The sequence below is a fragment of the Meles meles genome, chromosome 4 (assembly GCF_922984935.1).
Source record: "Meles meles chromosome 4, mMelMel3.1 paternal haplotype, whole genome shotgun sequence".
Taxonomy (NCBI): Eukaryota; Metazoa; Chordata; class Mammalia; order Carnivora; family Mustelidae; genus Meles; species Meles meles.
The window spans coordinates 77,398,473-77,409,200 of record NC_060069.1 but is presented as its reverse complement, the minus strand read 5'-3'; the positions used below and the strand labels follow the sequence as shown (position 1 = coordinate 77,409,200).

General features: G+C 46.3%; 1 protein-coding gene across 1 annotated transcript; it reads left to right on the top strand.

The window, feature by feature from the left end:
• Positions 1 to 1,924: 1,924 nt before the first annotated feature.
• Positions 1,925 to 9,266, top strand: IL12A (interleukin 12A). The gene is made up of 7 exons (XM_046002958.1): positions 1,925 to 2,296; positions 2,962 to 3,116; positions 6,420 to 6,533; positions 6,882 to 6,923; positions 6,999 to 7,040; positions 7,136 to 7,279; positions 8,687 to 9,266. Exons 1-7 carry the CDS (start codon positions 2,281 to 2,283, stop codon positions 8,840 to 8,842), a joined length of 669 nt encoding a protein of 222 aa, XP_045858914.1. The 5' UTR covers positions 1,925 to 2,280; the 3' UTR covers positions 8,843 to 9,266.
• The last annotated feature ends 1,462 nt before the right edge of the window (positions 9,267 to 10,728 follow it).

Here is a 10,728-nt window from a genome sequence, read left to right as displayed (position 1 = left end):
TACTATACACAGCACATCAAAGAACTGTTTCACAGAGCATAGGTTAGAAATTGTGCTTGCTGGTCCAAAATCCATTCTAAGCAGACAGGCCCTGTGCTTATTTATGCCACAGAAATTATTTTTCCATAGGGGAAAGTCCTTCCAGGGGAGACAGTTCAGTTGTGATGAATCTGACTTCATTCTGACTTTAAATATATTTAATTCCATCCTAGTGCCCTATAGCAACAACACAGCTCTGCACCTGTCACTTGCTTCACACAATCTGCTAGATGCAATTGTTTCTGACAACACATCGGTCTCCATCCCCATGGAGGAATTCACAGACAGCACCATTGGAAGGAGCCTTAGAGAGCAACCAGTGCTCTCATTTCACACACATCTATAAGTCCCTACAGTGGGTGCCTCCTCACCCTTGAGCAGATGATCCGCCTTGGGGGCCTGATACTAACAACTGAGAGAGCTTGAATCAGACCAGGGCCTATCATAGCTTTCTTCTAATTGGCTTCTTCACTCCATCTTCAATGGGCCCTACTTGGTATTCATGGCAGTGTCTCAAGGTTTACAGTGACTCATTCATCCTGACTTCAATAGGGACCTAGAGGAGAGAAAGAGGAAGCATCCACTCTTCTTGTAGCCTCAAGGCTTTTCCCTATTCAAGATGGGCTCATCTGCACAGAAGCGGGTACTGATGGCTCCAGTATGTAGTCCTGGGGCCTGAGCACAGTCAGACCCATCTGAAGCTCTGAGTAGGTGACCAAACACACCCCTCCCTTTTACACATACCCAGGGTGACTAACACTTGTGGTCGAGATGAGTGAACTGAAAAGTCCCACAGGAACCTCACACCCAGTACATCCAAAATGGAACTTCTCACTGTCTCCTCCAAACTCGCTCCCCTCTTACATTAACCCCTGCCTAGGCCCTGGAACAATCCCCATTCCACCATCCTCAACACCTTCCTGCCTATCACACCTAAGGAGTTACCAAGTTTTGGCCCCTCAGCACCCTGAGAGTCTCTCTGGCCCACTCTGTCCTCCCCATTCTGACTGAGGCTTTGGCCATACCTCCCAGCTGCTCCCTGTGTCTACTCCTGCCTCCTGGGATCCCCCTTCCATACTACTGCTGAAGGGAATCTTCCCATCATGCCTCTCTAACCATGCCTCCTGCCTCAAACCTGAGAAGGCTCCCACCCCCCTCAGAGCGGATGTTCCTTAGCATGGCATCTACTACCCTCATAGCACAGCCCCATCGCTCTCTCTGACGTCACACCCTGATGGCAGGAGCCCCAGATCCCCACGTCCCACTACCCTCCCTGACTGTGCTTCTGACCCCTGTCCCCCCTACCTAGAACCTGCATCCCATTGACTGGCAACAGTCTACTGACCCTAGAAGCATACTGGGGGGCCCTGCTCCCGGGAGCCTTCATTGCCTCCTCACCACCTTGTCCTGCTGAGGTGTCCTCTCTCTGGGCTTCTCCCAAGGCCCCGTGCATCCATCCCACTAAATAATGACCTTCTCTCCCTGTAGGAAACTGGACTCTCCCGAACAACAGTTTATGGCATCGCCAGTTTGGTTTCATCCCTTTTCATATGTAAGATAGGACGGCGAATAAAATACATTGAGTCAGATTTAGTGTGGGAGTGTCCCCCAAGGGACCTGTTCAACAGTGGGTGCCAAACGCTTAGCAGTGTCCAGCCCGCACCGGCGGACCATCTGAATGAATACATGGCGAGCGGACGACTGACGAAGGCCCTTTCGGGGCTGGGTGGGCAGTCGCGATCAGGGCGCATCCCGGACACAGGGGGACAGTGAGCGGCACTACTAGGCGCTCCGTGGGGAGGGGGCGCTGCAGGGCGGCGGGGCGAGGGCCGAAGGGCGAGGGGTGGGCGGGCCTCTGAGGCCGGGACGGACGGCGGCCGGCGAGGGGTCGGGCTGGCCCGGGGACCCTGCGCCCTGACTCTGCGCCAATTTCGCTTTCGCTTTGGGCGGGCTGGAGGCGGCGGGGCCGTCCCCAGAAGGCTGCGGCCGGGCACCGGCGGAGTTAATCCGAAAGCGCCGCAAACCCCGCGGGCCCAGCTCCACGTGTCACCGAGAGGCTGATGTAGAGAGAGACAGAGAGAGAAAGCAAGCAGGAGACCGGAGTCCCGGGAAAGTCCTGCTGCGCCTCGGGACAATTATAAAAATGTGACCCCCCGGGTCGGCCTCCCACCACCGCCCTCACCTGCTGCTCCTCAGTCCGCGTCCAGCGCCCGCCCAAGGTCCACGCCGCGCCCGCTCAGCATGTGCCCGCCGCGCGGTGAGTAACCGGCCCGCCGGGAGGCTCGGCGCTCGGCTGGGGAGGGGGCGGCAGCCCGGCGAGACGTGACAGCAGCCCGGGACCCGCTAAGCGGAGACCGACCGGAAGGCAGTCCACAACGTTGTGCAGAGGTGACAGAGAGAAGGACTCTGTGCTTAAGTGCGCTAAATAGGACATTGTCTCCTTATCTGGAAGCAGCCTTGTGGGCTATCATCAGGCCCACTTCGCAGATTTGAAACTGAGGCCCCACGCAGTAACTTTCTTTCTCCGGGTCCCTCAGCTACAGCTATAAGAGTGCAGATCCCAGCCAGCTTCAAAGTGAGGCTGTCACCCCACTGTTTCCAAAACACTGGGCCGAGTCTGGGCTAGTCACTTCACTACCTGGCCTCAGTTTCCCTCCTGATGAAAATAGAGGGTGAGCTCTGAATTCAACCCCCTTGTCCGAGCTCATTAGGGGGTCCTCACAGGGAGTTGCCTTCTAGCCCTACAACAGAGCACTGCCTTCCAAGAACTTGATTCATTTCTCAGGTGTTGAAGGAAGATGGGAAATGCTGGAGGAGGGTTGGAGGTTAAGATGTGGATGGGTGCGGATGACCAGAATGGATGGAAGGTAGCAGTAGGGCAAACCAAGCTGATGAGCTCAGCCTGCTCCTCTTCCTTTCCAGGCCTCTTCCTTGTGACTGTCTTGGCCCTCCTAAACCACATGGACGACCTCAGTTCGGCCAGGAGCCTCCCCACAGCCTCCCCAAGCCCAGGAATGGTCCAGTGCCTCAACCACTCCCAAAACCTGCTGAGAGCTGTCAGCAACACGCTTCAGAAGGTGAGTTTTTCAATATCCTTGTTCCCACTTTGCAGCCTCTCTAGGGAAGGGGTTTCTCTGAACTCCTGGTCACCTGAAAAGAACTGCAGAGAAATTGGGGACGTTAATCAGGAGCCGTCAGGATGGGAGAGGGAACTTTACAAAGGGCCCAACTATTAGCTAAAGCGTCTCAATGAAATTGTGTCTCCAGAGAAGGCAAGAGTGGTAATAAATTATAATGGCACTCATTTTGGCTATGTCTACACAGAGGAAAGTGAATATTTACTGTGTTCCCTGTAGCCTGCCAACAGAGATGGAATTGTGTCAGGCCCACACTCTTTCTCTGACACACTTATCAATCCAGGAAAGCGTTATTAGGTGCAGCCCCTGTGCTCCAGGGGCTACAAAGTTGAATTAGATTTGCCCCTCGCACCACTCACCAGCTTCCAATGTGGTGACACAGTTCTTTGAGCAACCTGTTCCCAGGTGCCTGTGACAGTGGTTGTGTCACGGGTTATCTAATACAATTTACAGCTTCATTCACTATTTAGGTTTCATATTTTAATGCAAAAACATTCTTTTTTTTTCCTTTTAAAAATGCTTCTATAACTGTACCTTCTGCTGGAACAGCCAAAGACTGATGTTTTAAAAGCTGTCTTTTGGCTCCCTGTTCTGTGGTAAATCTTTCCTGCATATTTTCTAGCTTGTTGTTTTATGACTATCTTAAAATATACTCAAGGCCACAAGGCCTTTTTAAAGAATTCTTTCCCCCTTCTAGGCTTTCACAATGCCAATTGCTCCTCACAGTTCAGTCAATCTTAATTAAAAAGGCAGCTCAACAAGTGAAAACTGCAGAGAAAAGTGCTTGGACTCCTGAAGAAAGTTTCAATCTGGATAAAATTCAGGAGCTGCAATTTAAATAGATGCTTTATGTGAAAAAGCTAACCGTTCGACTCCCCAGTACAGCTCTAAAGGTCAAAAGATTGCAGGACTCAATTTGATAGTTTTTTATAGCATTCCTTTGTCAAATTTGCTAGAACAAATCAGCTGGCTTCTTACAGAAGAAAGAGGGGGCAAATGCATGCAGCTCACAGCCCACACATTTGTGGAGTTTGACCGTATGTTTTGTCTTTGATTTTGAGTTTGATGCCACTGAAAAAATGGACCTTTCATATAAGGTCCAAAATTTCCGGCTTCTCTTGAAGAGAGAAGGGCCCATATTTCCAAATCTAAATCTTTACCACCTGCTCAGGACGGCGGCTGCCTGGGTGCGTGCGTGTGTGTGTGTGTGTGTGTGTGTGTGTGTGTGTACCTCCAGGAACAGTGCATAGCTCCAGGTTGCTGCTATAACTAAATACCTCAAAGGGGCTTCAAACAACACCAATTTATTATCTTACAACCCTGGAGTTCGGAAATCTGAAATAAGCTAGAATCCAGATGGGAGCAGAGCTGTGTCCCTTTCTGGAGACTCTAGGGGAGAATCCATTTTCTTGCCTTTTCCTGCTTCTAGAGGCAGACCACAGTCCCTGGTAAATAGCCCCTTTCCAGCCTCAAAGCCAGCAGTGGCCTGTTGAGCTGCACACACGTTGCATGACTCTGACGTTGACTCCCTGCCGCCTACCATTTATAGCAACCCAGCAATGACATTGGACCTACCCAGATAATCCAAGATAACCTCCCAGTTTAAAACAAGCTGATTAACAGCCTTCATTTCATCAGCAACCGAAATTCCCCCTTGGCCGTGTAACCTCTTCTCAGGTTCCAGAGGTTAGGAAGTGGATGGAGGGTGGGGGGATGGGGCATTATTCTGCTTAACCCAGAGATTTTACTACTTGTTTCCAAACATGCTCTGCATCCCTCGCCTCGATTATGGCTCCTGCACTTCCCTCTGCCTGAAATTTCCTCTCCTCTGCCAGTAGGCCTTCTAATCCTCTTAATGCCAATGTCTCATCTCTGGAGAAGCCGTCATACCCTTCTCAGTACTTCTTACATGCTGACATGACTCCTTGTCGTTTGGGCACTTTTCTGTCTCTGCAGTTGAACTTGGAATCTGGGAAGGGAGCGGGGGATGTCAGTCCTCTTGTTTGTCATGTTCCTTAGTACAGTGAGTCTCCTCTTCTCCAAGGAGGATACTTTCCGAGACCTCCAGTGGACCTCTGGAACCACAGACAGTACCGAACCTTATATTGTGTTTTTTCCTATACACACATATCTATGATAAAGTTTAATTTCTAAACTAGGCACAGTAAGAGATTGACAATAATAATTGATGATAAAATAGAGCAATTATAAGAATTTAAGTTAAGGGAATGTGGTTTCTACGTATTTTACTGTACCGTACTCACCCTTCTTGTGATGATGTGAGATGATAAAATGCCTGTGTGATGACTTGAAGCGAAATGAGCGGCACAGGCATTGTAACGTGCTGTTAGGCTACTAGTAAGCTTTTGACTCTGAGCTGGAAGGAGGATCACCTCCTTCCAGACCACGGTTACTGGCAGGTAAACCAAGGAAAGTGAAGCCACAGATAAGAGGGGGGGACTCCTTGGACACCTTAGGCTTGATGAATGGAAAAACGATCTCAGTCTTCAATCAAATTTACTGACTTCTTAGATAAATTTCATAAATCTATTCAACGGTGCTTTCCAGCATGCTTATAAGATGACATCTGCGGGCACCTGGGTGGCTCAGTGGGTTAAGCCTCCGCCTTCAGCTCAGGTCATAATCTCAGGGTCCTGGGATCAAGTCCCGCATCGGGCTGTCTGCTCAGCAGGGAGCCTGCTTCCTCCTCTCTCTCTGCCTGCCTTTCTGCCTACTTCTGATCCCTCTCTGCCAAATAAATTAAAAATTAAAAAAAAAAAAGATAACATCCGTGTGTGTGGTTGCGTGTATGTGAACCACTTGTCTTTAGGTTACATGTTTGTTATATCCATCAAGTTGGGACCTTAACAGTTCGGCCTTTAGACATTCTGCTTGAAAAGGATATTCATAAAACCCAGGTGCTTTGGCAAAAGGGAAAAAACCTGTTTTCACCAGAAGCAAGTGTCACAGTATGGTGTAGACACTGATTAGCATAGCCTGTTGAAATGATTTATAGTGTTTACATAATGGAAAAACGGATCATTCAGAGAAATTCGTCCTAGGCAAAGAGAGAGGAGGGAGGGAGGGAGAATGTAAATAACTTGTTTCCTTTTGTCTTAGGAAGATCCCAAATTTCCTACCGGTCAAAGATGGATGTCAGAAGCAGCCTGCGGTGTCAGCCTCCTACAAGGTCAGGTGCCTTATTAATATTATAAACTGGGTTACTCTTTATGTTTCTTACAGGCCCGACAAACCCTAGAACTTTACTCCTGCACTTCCGAAGAGATTGATCATGAAGATATCACAAAGGATAAAACCAGCACTGTGGAGGCCTGCTTACCATTGGAACTAACCATGGTATGGGTGATTTTCTTCCCCAAGCAAGTAACACAGTTAAGAGCTAGGCATCAAACCTCATCTTCTTCCAAAAATGTGCATGTTTCTGGTCTCCGTCACCAGTAGATTTTAATAGGTCCCACTTCAGAAGTTGAATTTGAAAAAATATGTATATACATACAACAAATATGTGTTTTACAACAATGTGAATATACTTAATACTATTGAACTGTAGTATGCTTAAGAGGAGTTAAGATAGTAAATTCTATGTTATGTGTTTTTTACTACCATAAAAAAGATATGTTTGAGAAAAGCCAGGAAAATGTATATTAAGAATTAATATCTTTGATGTGATTTTTTTTCCTCTAGAATGAGAGTTGCCTGGCTTCCAGAGAGATCTCTTTGATAACTGTAAGTTAGAAAATTAAAGGTTTCTGCCCCTATGATGAATTCATATCATTGATGTCTCATTCTTTTTTCTTCTAGAATGGGAGTTGCCTGGCCTCCAGAAAGGCCTCCTTTATGACGGTAAGACACAAATACTGTCTTTCCTCAGATGCAATGCGGGGGAAACATTTTCAGCCATCTCAGTGGCTCCTTCCCCATTTTATCCTATCACTTAGACCCTGTGCCTTAGCAGTATCTATGAGGACTTGAAGATGTACCAGATGGAGTTCAAGGCCATGAACGCAAAGCTTTTAATGGATCCTAAGAGGCAGATCTTTCTGGATCAAAGCATGCTGACGGCTATTGATGAGCTGTTGCAGGTAAGACGCTCATACTACCACGAAGAGCACCTTCTTCACGCTGAGATGGCTAGTCAGGATTGGGAGAGGCCAGAAATCCCCCTCCTATGTCTGCCACAGAGCCTCTTGACAAAGGGCACTCGTGAGTAGGCCACAGGGAAGACAAGCAGACTCCTGCTTATTGAGCATGTGGTACACACTGGGCTCCCTGCAAATGTTTTCACAGATTCTCTCTTACCATCCCTGCAACCACCATGTGGGGTGTGTTCAAAGGAGGAAAGCCAAGCTCAGAGTTAGCTGCTTGTCCAAGTGGCTTGTAAGTGGCAGAGCCAGGATTGAAACCCGCGTTGGAGGGGTTTCACTATTCTTACCTTCTCGCTCACTCTGAATGCTCTAGGGTGTGCCCTGAGGGGCCATTAGACGTATCTACAAATACTGTGGGAGAAAACAAGTGGGGCCCGATGCCTGGGTGTGACCCATTCTGAACTAAAATGTGTATGACATAAAACAATGACCCATCACTTGGGATATCTACAATGTCACTCATAGACAAGAACTGGCTTTGTAATTTTCTGAATCACCCCAGCACGGATGCTAATACAAAACAGAAATAGTCACATAAGAAAGAGCAGGGTGAATACCTTGGTGGCCAAGGCATGGGATAAAAAGAAGTATGAGTTCTCTTTTTGTGCCGAATTATTGCTGGAAATGCAGCAATGAGCTGCCTGCAAGTATCAAAGAATGTTAGCATCTAGAGAGTTATTTCATTTTCGCGTCCAAGATTCAGGTGATTTGAACACTGGAATCCATTCTGCCAGGAATCACCAATCGTGCCCAAATCATTCACTCCCACTGGGACTCAGGATTTTCCCTTGTAAAATGGCGTGACTTCACCCACCCTACCTTTCTCTTGGGCTTTTTGCAGGGAACAAGTGGACATATTGTTCCCTGTGCAAATAGAAGATCTTGCATTATGTTATCAAATGAAAGGGTAACACTGAGAGCTCCGCCTGTAGCAGACAGGTCTGCTACTCTGGGAGTTTCCATCAATAGCGATCCATCACCTCTCTGTTCTAAAAAGGACTTAGCTTCTTAGTATAACATATAAAAATTAATTAGCTATTGCAGCAGATGTCATCTGAACAGAATTGTTCCTTTCAAAAATGCAACTCCCACTGACAATTTTCTAAATAGCTTTAAGGGTCTTTTCAGAGCTCACTGAAGATACATGTGCTTGGATAATGAGTATTTCTTCTCTCAGGTTCTGCCTGGCCATCTGGCTGGGAGTAGATCTGGGTCGGGTTTAGGAGTTGTGATGAGGAAGTGGGTTGCAGACTCTGAGACATGTATTGGCTTCACCCATATTTACGGATGAATGTTTTAATTTGGGAATATCATGTATGTCATCCTTAATATTTATCCTTATAGGCCCTGAATTTCAACAGTGTGACTGTGCCACAGACATCTTCCCTTGAAGAACCGGATTTTTATAAAACTAAAATCAAGCTCTGCATACTTCTTCATGCTTTCAGAATTCGTGCCGTGACCATCGACAGAATGATGAGCTATCTGAACTCTTCCTAAAAAGCTGAGGTCCCTCCAGACCTTAAAGTCATTCTTAAAATAATGTGAATCGAAAATATTTTTCACAGGATGTGGGTTAAGAACCAGGGAGGGGGTGCCTTGACCTGGTCCTGCTTAAGCTAGTACGATAATTCTCATGCTTGTTTACATTAGTTGCCCCCCAAAATCTGAACAATGTGACTGTTCCATCCACAGGCTGCCCTTGATCAAGTAGACTTCACATTTTCTACGGATAAGTTGTTTTAAGTTTTCATGAGCAAATTGCTAAAGAGGGAAACGTCCTCAATCAACATGTTCTTCTTTTCCCTTTACTAGAAGAGCAAGAATTTATAAGCTATTTCTGTACCAGAGTGTTTGTAGAAACAAACACTCAAGCATAATTTATTTTAAAATACTTATTTATATAATTTTGTGTTCACGAAGGCATGTGAATTAACTTATATTTATTTATGTCATATTTATTAAAGTATTTATTATCAAATGGATTTGAGAAATACCTTATGTTCTAAAAATAAAGTGATTGAATAAAATAGGTCTCATTTTTTTCTAATATGATTGGAATACTTTAAGCATTAAAATACACATTGTGGGAAAACTGAAAACTCCAATGTGAACAAAATTTCCTTGGAAAGAATGTCACAATATTCTTACCCAAGTCCTACTTCCTCTAATCTCTTATTTTAAAAGGAGACTTGGAAGACTAGATATGCTTTAATACTAAGGCCATCAAGTGAGTTATGGTTATTGAGAGTATGTTTTGTTCAACATCTACATCTAAAAGTAAAACACATAAAAATGTTTTTTCCCCATTAACCGCAGCCCCATAATATACTGTGTGCATTTGACAAATACATAATATCCTTCAACTGGGAAAAACATCATTTAGAGGCCTTCTAGTTAAATTATTCCAATTTTTGTGACCCTTTGGGCCCTCAGGGGGAAGCTGTTTCCCAATTACAATGAGAAAAATTCTCCATTTGCTTCAAATGATCTAGAACTTCTGCCTGAACCACATGGATAATTGCCACTCTTTGACTTAAGAGATGTGCTCCTAACGAGCCAATATTAAATTCCATCTTTTTAATTATCTAAACCATGTGAATTTTAAAAGATTCACCTGGCAAAATACCATGTAATTTAGTGCTCTGATAACCATCTTCCTCCTTCATCTGAAAAGGCCATAAGGAAGGAGCTATTTAGGGGGTCCTGTCCCCTACCTCATGTGACTCTTCCCCACCACAGTCCAGCTCATATCCCTGAGGACTGAGAGGGGATGTGTACAGCTACCCGGGGCCCCCTCATCTGTGTGGCAGAATGACTCGTTTGTTCAAATTCTCACCCCACTGGATACACAGATAAAAGCATCAGAAACTAGATCCCAACACATACTTCCCTTTTTTATTTTTAATTTATTTATTTGACAGAGATGACGAGTAGGCAGAGAGGCAGGCAGAGAGAGAGGGGGAAGCAGGCTCCCCGCCGAGCATGGAGCCCGATGTGGGGTTTGATCCCAGGACCCTGGGATCATGACCCGAGCTGAAGGCAGAGGCTTTAACCCACTGAGCCACCCAGGCGCCCCACATACTTCCCTTTTCTTGAGGGATTCCCCCACAAAATTGAATGCCCCGCGAGCGATCCACAGACAAGAGTTTCTTGCCTTAAGTGTTGGGTTTGGATTTCAGTGGCTTTGATAATGGAAAGAAGAGCTCAATGGCATGATGGGCCTGGGGCCGTAGAGTTGCTGCCATCCTTCACTAGGAATGATGACTGGCGGGCTGTCTGTGCCTAGAAACAAGGAGAGGCAAGTAGATCATCTGTCTATGGATAGGGCTTGTACAGAGGAACACAGGTGTTACTTTGGTTCTAGAAATTACCATGACCTATGC

Coding starts and splice junctions, on each gene's coding strand:
- IL12A (XM_046002958.1), top strand. Junction 3,117..6,419: donor TCAGCAACACGCTTCAGAAG/GTGAGTTTTTCA, acceptor TGTTTCTTACAG/GCCCGACAAACCCTAGAACT. Junction 7,280..8,686: donor CTATTGATGAGCTGTTGCAG/GTAAGACGCTCA, acceptor TTATCCTTATAG/GCCCTGAATTTCAACAGTGT.